This window comes from Panicum virgatum, chromosome 2K (genome assembly GCF_016808335.1).
Source record: "Panicum virgatum strain AP13 chromosome 2K, P.virgatum_v5, whole genome shotgun sequence".
Lineage (NCBI taxonomy): Eukaryota > Viridiplantae > Streptophyta > Magnoliopsida > Poales > Poaceae > Panicum > Panicum virgatum.
The window spans coordinates 60,707,594-60,723,938 of record NC_053137.1 but is presented as its reverse complement, the minus strand read 5'-3'; the positions used below and the strand labels follow the sequence as shown (position 1 = coordinate 60,723,938).

At 45.9% G+C, this 16,345-nt stretch overlaps 2 protein-coding genes across 3 annotated transcripts; one reads left to right on the top strand and one right to left on the bottom strand.

The window, feature by feature from the left end:
* Positions 1-1,172: 1,172 nt before the first annotated feature.
* Positions 1,173-1,695, bottom strand: LOC120695545 (putative F-box protein At1g47300). The gene is made up of 2 exons (XM_039978764.1): positions 1,326-1,695; positions 1,173-1,210 (listed from the first exon to the last, which is right to left on the bottom strand). Exons 1-2 carry the CDS (start codon positions 1,693-1,695, stop codon positions 1,173-1,175), a joined length of 408 nt encoding a protein of 135 aa, XP_039834698.1.
* Positions 1,696-13,166: 11,471 nt separating this feature from the next.
* LOC120691837 (ubiquitin fusion degradation protein 1 homolog) lies at positions 13,167-15,194 on the top strand. 2 transcript variants are annotated; one of them, XR_005682390.1, is made up of 4 exons: positions 13,167-13,409; positions 13,791-13,843; positions 14,410-14,474; positions 14,582-15,194. XR_005682390.1 is itself a non-coding variant. In XM_039975036.1 (4 exons), the coding sequence occupies exons 2-4, from the start codon at positions 14,453-14,455 to the stop codon at positions 14,980-14,982; spliced, it is 327 nt and encodes a 108-aa protein (XP_039830970.1). In that variant the 5' UTR covers positions 13,209-13,409; positions 13,791-14,452; the 3' UTR covers positions 14,983-15,194. The 2 variants fall into 2 exon arrangements, 1 of the variants encoding a protein (XP_039830970.1); XM_039975036.1 differs by having other exon boundaries at positions 13,209-13,409; positions 13,791-14,474; positions 14,582-14,690; positions 14,787-15,194.
* Positions 15,195-16,345: the final 1,151 nt, after the last annotated feature.

Genomic DNA, 16,345 nt, shown 5'->3' with positions numbered 1-16,345 from the left:
CCATATATTATGTTGTTTTGACCCCATCATCATGCCCCATCATTTTACTTCCATCTATCAGGATCAACCTATTTTGATCCCCATTAGACGTGCCATACGGCGTAGTCTTGTTTGGGTGGGAAAGTCTGACGAATTTTTGTATTCGGTATGGACTCTATAATTATATTCTAATTTTTTTAATTCTTTAATTATGAAATTAGATATTTTTCAATTGTATATGATATGGCCTCTTGAGTCAGTTTAGATCATTAGTTCTTCGTAAAATCCAATTGTGTAAATCCTTCTCCTTTTTAGATTAATGTATAAATTTTTAGACCCTCTCGACGAACATGGTGGCTCTTTTTTTTTCTATAACAACACTTGCTTATTAATATAATATATATCCAGAGTGGTGGGACCATGGAGACACCTTGAGCGATGATCTTGGCTAGCCAAACCAAGCAGTGCAATCGATAAGCGTTGCGCTGACCAAAAAAGATACAGTGAAAAGAAGGCCATAAAATGGAGAACAACAAAGTACTCATTTTATCTAAACCACTTAATAGTATAAAACTTACACATTTGTATTTTTTTCAAACTGTTATTATATTTTAAGATCTTAATCTTTCAAAAAAATACTTGATCTGACTTATAGCTATAATTAATATCTAGGGTGTTGCATTATATTTCATACACAAGGATGATATAGTTTGATTTCTCATTGTATCTTTTATCGAACTATTATTCGTTAGTCCATATTATTTCATATATCAAACATTATATAGAACTTAATTTGTAGAACCATGATAAACATGTCAAGTTATAGATGATCCGATAGAGGTAAAGTGATTAATATGCTGTCAAAAGTTTAAATCAATTATTTAACCATCTTAATGACTTCAAATGAAAAAAATTCAAAACTACAAAGTTGTAGATCTCGTTGAGAGTTATAATTTTCGTATAAACATCATCTCCATCCGAGTTTGTATGAAAAAGATATGATTTTTCTAAAGTCAGACCTTGTCACGCCAACGGGGATGGCGTGACAAAGCTGTACTGTCACGCCGGTGGGAGTGGCGTGACAAGGTCGACACGTGAAATATGAGCTGACAGACCACTTCCGAGCGCTCCGAAGCGTGCCAACGTGGCACATCTTGTCACGCCAATGCATGTGGCGCGACAGCGTGTTTTTGTCACGCCACGCAGACCGGCGCCACCAAAAGGATTAGATCTACAAATATATATCCATGTGGATTATTTTTAAAATAAAATTGAAAAATAGGTTAAAAATAAAAAAAATCCCCCGGTGGCGGGGTTGCACACGATGTAGAACGGAGGCGTGGGACCGCACGGGCGCTCGTCCTCCGAGCAGAGGAGGAGGAGGAGCCAGTTGCACGAGTCCAGCATCTTGATCTCCCCCTCCACGCAGCTAGGGGGGAGGAAGGAGAGGGAGGCGTCCACCGGAGGCAGGCCACCGGTTCCACCACCGGGAGGAGTAACGGACGACGGCAGGACGGTGAAGCGCCAGGCGGGGGCGCGGGAGACGAAGAAGCCCGACAGGGTCTGCGCGGCGGAAGAAAACTTGTCAGAGATGAGGGCGCGCCAGCGCCGCGAGACGCACTTGAAGCGGCAGAGCGACTTGGCCGGCAGCCGCGCGAGGATGTCGACGACGAGGTCGTCGGGGAGGTAGGCCGCCGCCGTTGCGCCCACCTCCATCCGGGAAGGAGTCTGGATGGAACCGATCTTATTAGTAGTAGAACAAAATAGAATCAGGAACAATTCTGAATTTGTTTATATATATCGGGCCGGCACTGGATCGCAAACTACTGGAACTCGGAATTGCAGACTACTTGAACTCGTAAGCTCACCGGAATCTGGTAGTCCTGTCGGAGCGCAGAGCCGTAGAGCTCCACCGGATCTCGTTGCCGCCGTTCCACTATTCACCGTGCAAAGACAGACACCGCAGGTTGCTGTAACGTAGATGCTAGAAACGTGGGCGATGGACCAGCAGGACTACCAACGGATGGGCCAAGAGATCCGGTATACTGTACAAGCTAACGAATCCAGTATGACCGTTCCTGATCAGCTAATAAACCGGGTTTAATTTCCTACATCTTTTCCCCCCGCGTTCTAGATTCCTGGACCGGCCTGATTATTCATTCGTGATCAACGAACGTTGCGGTTGAATTGTGCAATGACATGCAGACGCGGTTGGTTGCGGCGGCTAGCGATCGAGCTAGGCTTGGAATCGGGGCTTGATCGACTACAAGAATACAAGATCAGGGAGCTAGCTGATTGAGGAGGCAACAGCACGGGGGGCCCTCGTCGTGAAATAAAACCACGCACCGCCGGGGAGGGTTCGCGCCCCGCCCTTCGTCCACCCGATCAATTTCCCAAGATTGGGCCGTGATGGGCAGCCACTGCCAGTGCCAGAGATCTGGGTTCGACGCTTCGCCTGGTGCCATGCAGGTCTACCAGACTACCACTGTCCCGTGTGGATTTCCTGCGGCCGCGCGTTGCAACTTGGCGCTGAGCGCACACGCGAGCGCCATTGCCCCTTGCAGTTGCAGCGCAGGCGTGCTGGCAGCGGAGGCCGGTCCTAGCTTGTTGGTTTCCTTTGCCGCTCCTCCGTCTCGCATCAAATGCGACGCGAATTATGCATCGCGTGTAGATGCCCGCCGCGTTTATCGGTTGACGTTCTCGTCGGCCGCCCCGCGAGTGAGCTGTACCGGTACAGCTATGTATCGCGCGGGCTACAAATTCATCAACCATCGTCTGAAAGATTCAGGCGCGCCAGCAGTAAGGTGGGCCGGCGCGCAGCAGCCCACGCGGTGGCGCGCAGCACCAGCACAGCTGGGCCAGACAGCCCACGTGGACGTGTGCGTCACAGCAAGCCCACAGGAGGTGCAGCGCAGCACGCCCAACAATTCCCGTAAGCTAGTTTTTTATTCTTTATTATTTTTTTCATATTTTTATTTAACTAACTTATTAACTATGAATCTACGTAAGTAAGTTGTAGAATGTGAACGTGTTGTCCTGTAGAGTTATTTTATAATTTAAGTTTTATATATTAACTTGTTTAATATGTATATATATGCTTATAAGGATATTTTCAAAATGTGGATACATTATTATTTGTGTATATGTATAACTAATTTGTTCGTGACGCTTATTTATTTGTTCTCTTTGTAGATTAAATTATTCGACAATATTGATTCCTTTGTTCGCGATATTCATTTTCCAGTAGTCATCCTATATAATCAAATGTTCGCACCGTTTACTGTTTTTGTTCGTTGTACATCATTATTTGTTCATGACGTGTAACTTTGTTGTTCGTATGAATAATTATTTATTCGTGGTGTCAAAATATTTGTTCCCTATTTTAAAATTAATTATTTAGTGTTAATAAAATGTTTTAAAAATATCGAGGAAATATAGGCAAATGTGGTCTTATTTTGAAGATCTTATCATAAAAAAGATAATGGCGCAATCTAAATTTAATTTGGATATTCGATTTTACAGTTATAACTTTTTTAGTTTTTAGATTATGCATGCACATGAATGATGTCAGCATTTTGTCTATATCTGCACGCATGGCTGATTCTCTTTTCTATTTTATCTTGTTATACTATTTATTGATTTGGCAACCAGTATTAAATTCCTGATAGTGTTTATTAATTTGGCAACTAGTATTAAATTTTGAATCCAAAAAATTCGAATTAGGACAAACGCGGAACAAAAGTGGAAACAGCGGGACAAACGCGGAATAACGAATAACAACATACGCGCGTAACACGAACACGAATGCACCTTCGGAATGGGCTGGCTGAGAAACAGCCCAAACCGACGAACTGCGTGCAGCCGCTCTGGCTTCAGTCGATGGCTTCGTCAAACGTCACCTCAAGTGACAGGTAACCGCACCCAGTAGCTACAAATTGTTTCACTGAAACCATGCGGCTACCAATTGTTTCACTGAAACCATGCGGTCGATGTCAGATTATGGCTCAATGAACCAGCCGGGCCTCGTTGAATTAGACGTTTCGTTGCTTTCCTCCTTATAGGCTGTGTTTAGATCCGTAAAATAGTAGTAAAAAGGGACACATCGAATACTGTAGCACACTGTAGCACTTTTTATTTATTTGTGGTAATTGTTATCATACCATGACCTAACTAGGCTCAAAAGATTCGCCTCGTCGTGTACATCAAAACTATGCAATTAGTTTTTTTATTTATCTACATTTAATGCTCCATGCATGAGGCAAAAGATTTGATGTGATAAGTGAATAGTGAAATTTGAAGAGAGAAATTTTGGAACTAAACACAGCCATAGACGTTTTGTTTGCAAAGAACACGGAGGAATTTAAACCGAGGCCCGGGTGCTGCTGGTAGCTCAACACCTGAACCCGCCCAGATTCACATTTGTTTCTAAGTTCCGGAGCTTCTGCAGTTTCTGCAGTTGAGGGCATCTCTAAGAGTTCCCCATCTCAGGTTGTCATTCTTATTTTTTTGGCAAAAACAGAAAAACTTTCTCCAACAGTTTTCCATCCCAGATTGCCATTTATGCCAAGTTCGGAAAAAGAGCCTCCGCGCGCGTATATATGCGCCCTCGTATCCGCGGCGCATCTGTCCGTATCAGAAGAGGTGGAAGGGCATAAAAATAATTTTGTTTCTGTCTCAGGGTTTCTGATGTAAGTTTTTATTAGGTGGAAGGCATAAACATAATTTTGTTTCTCTCATATTTCTGATGTAAGTTATATCTGGGTTTGGCAAGTGAATTATTCGAAACTATTGGAGATGAGCTCTTTTTTTACTTGGCATATGTTTTTAGAAGTTGGCAAAACACAAAATTCGCCAAGTAAAATTTGGTAAACTCTTGGAGATGCTCTGACGCCCAGTCCTCGTTTGGTTTTTTAAGTTGTTATTACATCAAATATTCGGATGTCAATTTGAATGTTCAGATGCTAATTTAATTAAAACTAATTGCATAAGATGCAATTAGAGCTCTAGACGAATATAATATATTAAGTATAACTAATGCATAATTAGTGGATGATTACTGTATTAATTAGTGATCAAATTATAGAGTAATTAGGCTTATAGATTCGTCTCGTGATTAAGTCACGACTATAAAATTAGTTTTATAGTAAGTTTATATTTAGTACTTCTAATTGGTATTGGTATGTAAATATGTGATGCGGTGGGATTTATAATTTAATAAACTGAAAAAAATCAAACGAAGGGCTGAATCTGTTCGACAGCCGCTCATCAGCATCTACTGCCTGCAACACGTAAGAATCAGCATCAGGCGGCTACCAATGGACAGGCCATTATTATATTCCAAGCGTTGATCTGAACCAGCAATAAATAAACCAGGCGCCGTGCGGCCTGTGCGCACAAACCAGTACTTGCCTGCAGGGTAGTTTGCTGCGTCGTCGCAACAACCGCCATAAAACACCTCGCGGTTCACGGGAGGGTCCAATGGCCCGTCCTCGACGGAACCCCGAAACGCCCACGCGTACGGCGAGGCAGGTGGTTCCGTTCCCCTCCATCGGAAGCTTCCAATTCTAACCCGCCGGGAACAGGCACCGCAGGCCTGCACGCACCTGCCGGCGACTAGACCTGGGCATGGGCTGCCCGACCCGACGGACCCGACCCAACCCGCCCGAAAATAGCCCGACCCGACCCGACCCGAAGAGTTTGATGGGCGGGCTCGGGTCAAAATTTTTGACCCGGTATGACTGACGGGCCGGGCACGGGCTAAAATTTTTGACCCGAAACCCGAAAAAACCCGAAGGAACCCGACATTTTACATAGGCCCGGCCCGACCCGACCCGAACCCGACTGGCTGTCGGGTCGGGTGCGGGCTCAATTTTACGGCCCGGCCACCGGGTCGGGTCGGGCACGGGCCGTTAGAAAAAACACCGGGCTTTTTTTGGCCCGACCCGAACCCGACCCGGCCCGGAGGATGCCCAGGTCTACCGGCGACGCGCTGGTGGTGGCAGCAGGTACCGCGACCCCCAAGTACACGCCGCCATTAATCGCTTCGTCGGCGTGCTGGAGCAGCAACCCGTTTGTTCTCCACCGCTCCCGGTCTGGTGGGTTTCGTTTCTGACCTTGGCTCGCCTGGTAGATGCATCAATGCATGCGGACGATTTATTTGGTTGGCCAGGCAAGCATGCATGCGCAACTGGCATCCTGCGGATGGTATAGCTGCTATGCGTGGTAGGGACCGACAGAGTTTAACCGACAGCATGGACGATGGATCCCACGTGAGGATAACCTAAACTGTAAGTTTGATTGATCTTCTGTACTACTAGTTGGTTGGTTGGTTGGTTTTGGCCCATCCTCATTTGAAGAAGAAGAAAAAAAATCAATTGACTGTCTTCTTGTTCAACGGATGGCAGAGCTCATACGCCATGCCACATCATTGTTTTTGAAAGGAAAAGGTTCAGTTGGAATTACCGAAGCTCGAGTTCGAAACAGTACACGGAACGGTAAGGAGTCTGAGCAAGGTGTACGGGACTGTGGGTGTGGCAGAACCGCCTAAATTATCCCGGCTCAAGTGCGTAAACCATCACCATAAAGGCAACATTAGCTTAAACGCACTTCAAACGGAACAATTTTTGGTCTGTCGGGTAACGTCCCGATACAACCACCGATTCTCGGATCGAACAAGCATACCCCGCACGAAGGCGAGTCCAGAGATATTACAACCACAATTTTTCAACACAGGCATATTAAAGATTACAAACCAGTTCAAAAGATTATTACAAAACCAGCTTAAGTAAAACAGTTATACAAAACATAAGTGGAGAATCAGAGTTTAAAACAGCGGAAGATAAAACACGACGGCTACAACACGTCGCAAAAAGGATACCAGGCTAGACCAGGCATGGTATCACTCGTCATAGTCATTGCCGGCCGAAGACGTATCCCACTCTACGGACCAGCCAGGAGGCAACGAGCAAGGATAGGTTAAGCTAGCGATCTGATCCTCAAAACTCATACCTGAAAAAGGGTTTCAACAGGAAGGCTGAGTATTCTAATACTCAGCAAGACTTAACCGACAACGGGTATAAATAGCCCACCTTAGCTAGACTATGCAAGGCTTTGTAAGGCTCTGGTTTTTCCTTTGCTGAAAAGCAATAAAGAGTAGGTCCTTACTTTCAAGTTTTAGCTTCAAGATTCTAGTTGATTAACCATTCTATGTATGCATCTACTAACCAAACAAGGTGGAACTTCTACGCAAACATCAAGATTAATAAGAATATTGTTGCTCTTATTACTCTGTGTGGCAAAGAGATCAAGCAGTCTCATTTCATCGTGAGAGGCGGACGATTCTGAATCGAAATTCAACCTTGCAAGGGTAACCTAGCACACACGTCTGGAATACCGTCGGGTCATTCCCAAACAACCGTTAACCTTTCTTTCCGGCTTGTGGATAGTGCCACTCTCCCCGACTACAGGGCTCCAAGGCCGAACCTTGTCCCTAGAAGTCGTAGTGTTGCGCAACATATAATAAAACCTATCCCTACTGAGAGAGTGGGAGGTATATCCACTCCCCGGTCCAATCGGCTACTAGGCTTGCCGCGTACCATATTTACGGCATGTGACTAGTACTTTCAAAAACTTAACCAGCACTACCACACACCGCGACCTTAGCAAGTTCATCAACACAGACGGGGTCTCACATAGGACATGATCTCGAACACAACCCCGTCCGTCGTCCTTATATTGATAACAGAAAGTAAACAAGCAATTCCTATAAAGCTCGCGAGTGACAGGCAATCACTCGACTTTTACCGTTCCTATAAGCTTAGCCATTACTCGAACTCAAGTCTAGTGTTCAGTACATAGGTTCCTAGGATCATGCATCTAGGGTTTCAATTCAAATCCTAGGAGCTGTAAATGCACAAGTAAGTAACAATAGTAAATGATAATAATTTGAAATATAGGTTATGTCCGGGGCTTGCCTTCTCGGTAATTGCTAACTATTTCAGCGCTAGGCTCTTCCGAACTTTGGTTCGGGGCTTCAGTTAGTTCCGCAGTGTTCACTTGAGTTTCGAGATCACCTCCGTCAGATTCCGGGATCAGCTCGTACGTCCCGTCCGATAAGGCAGTCGTGTCTATATGCAATGCAAGAACAACATTAAAAACAAACATGGGTAATCATTTATAGAGTAGTTAAATAACAAATTTAACTACACAAGGCATCATGAACAACGGCACAAAAGAAGTTAACTAACTTCACAAAATGAGTGGTGGTGATTTTCCTATACAAGTAAGTCATGGTTTGTAAATAAATTAACAAATCAGAGTACAAATAGTAATAAAATCTACCAAAATTACACTAAACAGAACGTGAACAAAGTAATCTACCCTGTAAAAATCATGCCAAGACATTTAACCATTTAAACACAAAAAAAACCATTTACTACGATAACATCTAGAACAAGCAAGAATTACACAGGTAAAACTAAAGAAGATCAGAAGCTCAAAATTTAACATGAGATCTACACAGGGATGATCTAGCTACTGTGAATTTTTCATGATTTTATCCACATAGAGTTTATTCTGAGAAAATAAACAAAACAGACATCAGTTTAACAAAAATCAATTTTAACTACTGATCTAGCCATGAACTGAAGCTTAAACTTCCTGGACAAACTAAACTACTCAAAAAGAACATGTCAAAATAAAATCATGATTTATTACAAACAGAAACTATTTACCATAAATAAAGTGTACTAAACAAAGATTAAAACAAATAAATAGCTACACAAGAGAACTGACCATGAAATTTTTATAGCAAAGCTAGTGTTACATAAGTAAACTACCACCAAAATTTCATAGCAATATCAGCTTTCAAGCACCAGATGAGAAAAAGATTAAACATCTAGTATTTCTTTATCTAGTGACACAAAACCATTTATACAGCAAAAACTTGCAACTAAAGCCTAACATATTAGGGTTCTACTGCATAGAGCTCTTCAAAAGGATTCCAAAACATCAAGATTTGCTATTTTACGAATTTTCTATGAATTGATCTAGAATTTCAAAGTTCACTGAAAATATTACAAAGCAGCCCCTACTGGCACTATTCATCTGAGTCTAGACCTATGCAAATAACCCCCTGGGTTTTCTTTCCTTTCAACCCGAGGTCCCTGGGCCGGGTCAGAGAGGGGAGGCGGCGATTGACCGGCCGTTTCCCGGCGAGGGGCTCACCGGCGGCGAGAGGGGAGGCGTGCGTGAGCTTCACGGGTGCAAGGCGCACCTCTGGGTGGCCTAGGGTTGCGCGGAGGGGCTCGGAAGCGGCGGCTCGGCGAAGCAGGGCGGGTCGGCGGCGGAGGCAAGCGACGGCGAGGGTGCTCCGGTGAGGTTCAGGCGAGGGGAAGTGGCCTGGGAGCTGCGCGAGGTCGAGGCGGTGCTAAAAGTGGGGGCTGTAGGGGTGGAGCGGGTCTGGGGTGGCAGCTCCGCGGCGGGGTGAAGCTCGCCGGCGTTCGGGGTGAGCGGCGACGGCGTTCTGGGGCGTGGGGTTAGGGAACTGGCGAAAAGAGGAGGGGAATAGAGCGCGGGGCTTCTTGTAGTGCTCAGGCGCGCGAAAGATCGAGAGCTGGGCCTCGGGTTTGGGCTCTCCACGGCGGCGTCGCGGTGGCGGCCGCCGGGGAGGTTCTGGGCTCGGCGGGGGCGCGTGGCGAGGGGTGGGGGCTCCAGCGCGAGGCAACAGGAGGGGGAGGAGCTCGCCGGCGACGCGTGGGAGCCAGCGCACTGCGAATTGATGGCCGGGAAAGCCGGGAAGGCGTCGGCGGGCGGCGCTGTCGGTGGCCGGCGGCGAGAAGCAGAGCAGAGAGGGGGAGATGGTCATAAGGGCGATTTTGCAATTTCCAAAAGTTCCAGGGACCTTTCTGTAAACAAGCAATAACTTTTAAACCAAAGCTCAAATGGAAAAGTGCCCAACATGAAAGTTGTTCAACTTTTCAAGATCTACAACTTTTATGTTGTGCAAAAATTTATTTGACCAAAGATTCAAGAGTTAAAATTAAAATCGTTGAAGGATTTTTGAATTCCAGGAATTTTGTCTTTTTCAAAGCAATTTCACTTCAAATGTAGACCTTTAAGCAAAATTGACTACCATGCATTAAATGCACTGAAATTTTGCACAAACACCCTCCACTAAAACTATAATTACACAATCCATTCAACACAACTGCAAAAAGGACCTTGCATAAAATTATAATTACACCTATAACCTTTCATAATTACAAAAAGATCCTTTTTACGCATTTCAAGCACATGATGCAAAACCAACCTACACCATTACTGTGCAGACACTTATTTAATTTCTGTGCAAACACCCGGGGTGTTACAGTGGGTGCCTGGGGTTTCCTGGGGCAAGCATGGAGCATGCATGGTGATGAAGCTTCGTCGCTGGATGGGCTGATCATTGTACGTCTTGGTCGTCATCAGTGTTAACTGTTAAGTACCGACCCTCTAAAATTAGGCCATGTTTATATTTTTACCTGTAAACTCCGTAAACACAAAAAAAACGTCACATCGAATGTTTTGACACATGTATGTAGTAGTAAATGAAGTCTATTTACAATTTTTTTTTGCATGGATGGGCTGTAAATCGCGAGACGAGTCTAATGAGCCTACTTAATCTATGATTTGCAACATTGATGCTACAGTATCCATCCGCTAATTATGGATTAATCATAGATTAATTAGCATCATTAGATTCGCCTCGCGATTTACAACCCATCTGTGCAAAAAGTTTTGTAAATAGATTTCATTTAGTACTTCAAATTAGCAAGATTTCTTTACAAAATTTTTACACGTAAACAACTAAACACGGCCTTAGTTGGAGTCCGCTGCCAGCTGAAACTCCATGTCTAGATTAGTGTGGCAGTCCAGCTAGTAGCCCACCCTCACAGCAGGCCAAAAGGCCGTTTAGAGCCCACATGTCGATGTCGTAGCACTACCGGAAAACCCACGTATGCCGAGTGCTAGGTTCTTTGCCGAGTGCCAAACAACATGCACTCGGCGAACAACTGGCACTCGGCGGAATATCTCTTTGCCGAGTGCCGGCCTGTTGACACTCGGTAAATACGGTCACGTGCACCGCACCCACCCGCAGACGACCGTTACGGTGGGGGCTGCTTTTGTTTGCCGAGTGCCTACAAGGGGACACTCGGCAAATAGATCTTTGCCGAGTGCCCCACAGTCGACACTCGGCAAACTCTGTCACGTGCCCCGCACACGCCGTTGCCACGAACGTTCCCATTTTTCCACGGCCGTTACCGTTATTGTTTGCCGAGTGCCAGCTAGGTAACACTCAGCAAAAACATGCTTCGCCGAGTGTCATCTTGGGGCACTCGGCAAATATATTGTAATGCCGGGTGCAATAGACCAGGCACTCGGCATTTACTAAACTTTGCCGAGTGTCTGCTTTGGCACTCGGCAAACAAATACAAAAACTTTCTCCAACACCCTCCAAACTTTTTCCTACGTTCTCATACTATGTGAAAGATATCATATTTAAATTTGGCAAATTATCCTTTATGTTTACTATATTTAGATTATTTATTTCATTACAAGAATATTTTGTGGATAATTCAAATTTAAACTGCAAAATATTGTCAAAGGTGTGGATAATTAATGGAAAAATTATATTCATGTTATTGAGTCAAATTTGAGGGTTTGTACAAGAATTTAAAGAAAAAAAATCAAACCTCTTATTCAGAAAACATAGCAATAAATTTGTGGCCGAATAGATTTTAAATTCTATAAAACACAAATGAAGTCAGAAAATTATGAAATTTGTAGTGAAATCATGATATCATAAGTCGAGGCTGTGGGGCGCCCCCAGAGTGCTGCCGCCGCCAAGCCGGAGGAGGAGGAGCTCGGCCCGGCCCCCGGCGCCCCGGTGCCCGCCCCCGGCGCGAGCAGCCCCCGAGCGCCCCGGTGCCCGTTCCCGGCGCGAACCGCCCCCGAACGCCGCCGCCTCGATGCCGCCGGAGGAGGAGGAGCTTGGCCCGGCCCCTGCGCGCCCCTACCCGTCCCCGAAGAGCCGCGCCTCGCCCCCGGCGCGCAACCCCGCCCCCGGAGCGCCCCACTGCCCGTCCCCGGCGCGCGTCCCCGCCCCCGGAGCGGCCGGTCCCCGCCCCCGCCCCCGGTGCGCCGCGACCCCGCCCCGGTGCGACCGTTCCCGCCCCCCGGTGCCGCCCGTGATGTGTTCGGCGAGAAGCCGGAACCGCGAGTCCACTCCACGCCGGCCACGACTACACCGCCGACCCTCAGTAAGCAATGCAACCGCCCCCGTTATTGATAATGTTCGTAGATTATGGAACCGCAACCTAGTTAGGCGTCTCCCGTTCGGAAGAAATACAATTGAGATATGCGGATCTTTGCATATCTATAATTGTATCTATTTCGAATTGTCCACGTTATTTGGACAGCCCGAGGATGCGTAAATACATTTAGTTTTCATGGTCCACTCCTATCCGAGACAGAGTCTCGGCATCACCTCCCCGTTGTTCTCCGGATACACAATCTCCCTTTCGGGACGTGTATCTGGAGAACAGCGGGGAGGTGCTGCCGAAATTTTGTCTCGGATGGTAGTGGACCATGAAAACTGACCGTATGTACGCATCCTCGGGTGGGATTAGGACCTACCTTCACCTATTAGAATGTAGGGACAACACGTACACTACTACAGAATACATCATTGCTAACGCCCCATCACCGCCGGTTTGTTTCGAACCGGCGGTGATAGCCTATCACCGCCGATTCCAAATGGACCCAGCGGTGATGCTTACGTATCACCGCTGGTTCGTAATACGACCCGGCGGTGATGCTCTCGACAACATCACCGCCGCGTTGTAATATGACCCGACGGTGATGTGTTCTCCATCTATTTTTTTTCATTCTCCCCTCCCTCTCTCTCTCCGGTATTTTTTTCCTCCTCCCCCTGGGGTCCGCCCACAGCCCTCCCTCCCTCGTGGCGCCGCCCTCCTCCCCATTCCCATTCCTCCTCCCGCGCCCTCCCATGGCGGCGGCGCCGGCCCTCCGCCCCGTCCTCCTCCCTCGTCCCGCGCCCTCCCATGGCAGCGGCGGCTGGCCTCCCGCCCAATCCTCTCTCCACCCACGCCCTCCCATGGCGGCAGCGCCCAGCCCTCCGCCCCCTCCTCCTCCCTCCACCCTCCTCCCGCCCCCTCCCGTAGCGGCGGCAGTGGCGGAGGCCTGCGCGGATTACTCTGCATTGGCACCGGATGAGGCGGAGTCGGAGAGTGATTTGGGGGGAGTGCTGAGCCAGGGAGATGACGCTGGTGCTGGATCTGAAGGATTCGAAGTTGATGGGCGTGCATTGGTGCTGCGGAGCGTGCATTGGCGGCAACGATGAGAGACCTGCGAGCGCCTGACTAGCAACGGTGATTGTTTTACAATTTCTGTCATTGCCGATTCTTTTCAATCATATAGTTTGTATAGTGGTGAATATTTTGATTCCATTGGGTTCTTCACTCTTCAGTTTGCTGCTTCCTCAATAAAAGAAATAAGACTATCACTTGGCATCTCTTATAAGCATTGACATGTTTGCAGTAGATGTAACACTTTCATTGTGACTGTATGCGCTGATCTTATTGTTGAATCCTACTCCGAGAATTTCTTCACCATTTACCAGTGCAGGTAGTTAAATTTTGTGTGGAAAAAATTATCCAAATATGAACATTGAATTGGACTTCAGTACTGTTCTTAGAGTTTTGCATCGTAGTTCAGACAGACCTAAATGTTCTTTAGTTTGTGATCTGTAGGAACATGTGATTTGATGGGCTGCAACAAGCACAAATATGAATAGGCAGTCAAGGTACGATGTGCATACATGAAGTCTCTTTCTGTCAGAACAATTAGTGTGGAGTACATTTCTATTATGTCTGTTCACCATATTAAGTTCTGATAACTTTTATTTGAATGGGGCTGCTTATCTGTAGTCCCTCTCATGCCATCTTTACAATATGTGTTGAACAAAAGAGAACATCTGGTACATCTGGTAGAATAGGGATAGGATACAGAAGTCCGCGAAACAGCTAGCTTCTGGGATCAGTTACAGAACACACGCACCATCGATATGATCTACTCGTCAATTTGTTTTTCAGAGTGAATTTCCTACACACCACGACACATGCACCCCCTAATACCACAATTGGATTCTTGCTCACTGGGATCCAAGGATGTTTACCTGAATTTTCCATAAATTTATTAGCACTGTCTTTTTTAGCATATATAATTATAGATAATAACTCCTGCCATTTTCATGAGAGTATTCTAGGGTACAAAAGCTATTTTGCAAAATTTGGAAGATTCTTTGCAGAAATTTTGCTTGCAACATGAGCTGGTACTTTGCTTTGTTCTTTACTGTTCATTGGATTGCAGGTTGGCAGACTACTTTCTTGTGTCCGAGTGGCTGGTTGGATGAATGGATGTAGAAACAAAGGAAAGTAAAGGACACTAGATTGCTCAATATTTTTCGTACCATTTTTTCTTTTCCTTTCCATCGTTGCTTGTTCTGTAACCTATTCAGTTGATGGCGCACCTGTGTGTCCAGGAGAACGAGCTCGTGCTGGTGAGGAACACGTTGCTGCCACGCCCACCTTCGTCAAGCTTCAGCCGTACACCACGGACTTCCTTGACGTCTCCCACCACAAGGACTGCGAGTGCCTGGCGACAAAAAGCTTTGGATCTTTGTTTTTTCTTCAGGCTTTGTGGGTGAACATTTAGCTAACGTTTGACCTTTGAATTTGCCCATGCAGGCTGGAGTATAACTTCCGCAAGTTCATTTGCGTGACCGCCGGCGAGACGATCGTGGTGACGGAGGGCGAGCGGCGGTACTACCTGGACGTGTTGGAGGCGCGGCCAGGCGACACAACGTCTGCATCAAGGAATTACGTGTCTCAGGTAGATGAGCATCAGTTTTACTATAGATCTCTTTCACGAAGACACAAGTAGTTCTAGGAAAATGTAGGTTACTACAAATATGTATATCATCTAGCTGACTTGTAATTATCGCTTTGATTTTTGTAATTCTTGTGTGTTGGTTACCTAAGTTAATTCATATCTCTCTGTTTTTATTTACATGTCGTATTAGGTTTGTCCTAAGTCAAACTTAGTAAACTTTGACCAAACTTATAGAAAGAAATAATAACATTTACAATACCAAATTTGTTCCATTGAATCCACCATGAAGTATATGTTAATAGTGTATATGTTGTATAGAATAGTTGTTGCTGTATTTTTCTAGACTTGGTCAAAGTTGATGAAGTTTGACTTAGGACAAACCTAATTATGTAAATAAAAACAGAGGGAGTATGCTTTTTCTTATATACTATTGAGTTGAACCTAGCTAGCTTAGTAGCAGCTGATAGGTTGAATGCATGTTTAAGTAATGAGATGAGATTACCTAATATAATTCAGTTAAGCTAATAACTGAATCTGCTTGTTCTTGAGCAAATGAGGTGTTCCACAATGATGCAATATTATTATATTAAAATATTTTTTTATGGGAAAAAGGTCATCACCGCCGGTTCATGTCTTCAACCGGCGGTGTTGATGTCCCCATCACCAACGGTTCCAGATACGAACCGGCGGTGTTGATGTCCCCATCACCAACGGTTCTGGAACCGGCGGTGATGGCCCCGCTATCACCAACGACTTAAATCCAACGGTACCCAAAACCGTTGGTGATGTACTTTTAGAACCGGCGGTGATAGGGGTGGCTGTAGTAGTGGTAGTTGCATTTGATTTTTATTCTCACTCCGGTCTAGAGGATGGATGATCGTCATTGGATGTACACGGGCCGTCCAAGTCAGGCTACCATGACCGATGAATGGATTCGAAAGACCAATGATTTTTTGGAAGCCGCGTGGAGTCAGGCTGAAGGATCGAGTTTCTTGTGGTGTCCGTGCAACAGATGTGGAAATAAGAAACGGAAAACAAAGAAGGTTATGGGCCAACATCTTTGCAAGTATCGATTTACACTGGACTATACCCAGTGGATCTTTCATGGTGAAGGCCACCATATGAGGGACGAGGTCGTGAGGCAATGCATCGATGATTGTGATGCTGATGGTGGGGTTGGAGACATGTTACATGACTATCATGAAGCACATTTCGGTGAAGGACCGCAGGAGGAGGAGCCAGAGGCATCCGCAAAGGCGTATTTCGAGATGTTGGATGCTACACAGAAACAACTTCACGGTCATACAAAGGTCTCTCAGCTGGACGGCATCGGACGGCTAATGGCCTTGGAGTCTCAGTTTAGCCTGAGCCGAGACGCCTTCGACAGTCTGTTGATCGTGTATGGAAGCATGCT

Bases quoted from the DNA above. Each gene is read 5' to 3' on its own strand.
- LOC120691837 (XM_039975036.1), top strand. From the start codon at position 14,453: ATGGATGTAGAAACAAAGGAAA. The intron at 14,475-14,581 runs GTAAAGGACACT...CTGTGTGTCCAG, and splicing joins GGATGTAGAAACAAAGGAAA to GAGAACGAGCTCGTGCTGGT. The intron at 14,691-14,786 runs GTGCCTGGCGAC...TTGCCCATGCAG, and splicing joins TCCCACCACAAGGACTGCGA to GCTGGAGTATAACTTCCGCA.
- LOC120695545 (XM_039978764.1), bottom strand. From the start codon at position 1,695: ATGGAGGTGGGCGCAACGGCGGCGGCCTACCTCCCCGACGACCTCGTC. The intron at 1,211-1,325 runs GTCCCACGCCTC...ATATATTTGTAG, and splicing joins GGAGGACGAGCGCCCGTGCG to ATCTAATCCTTTTGGTGGCG.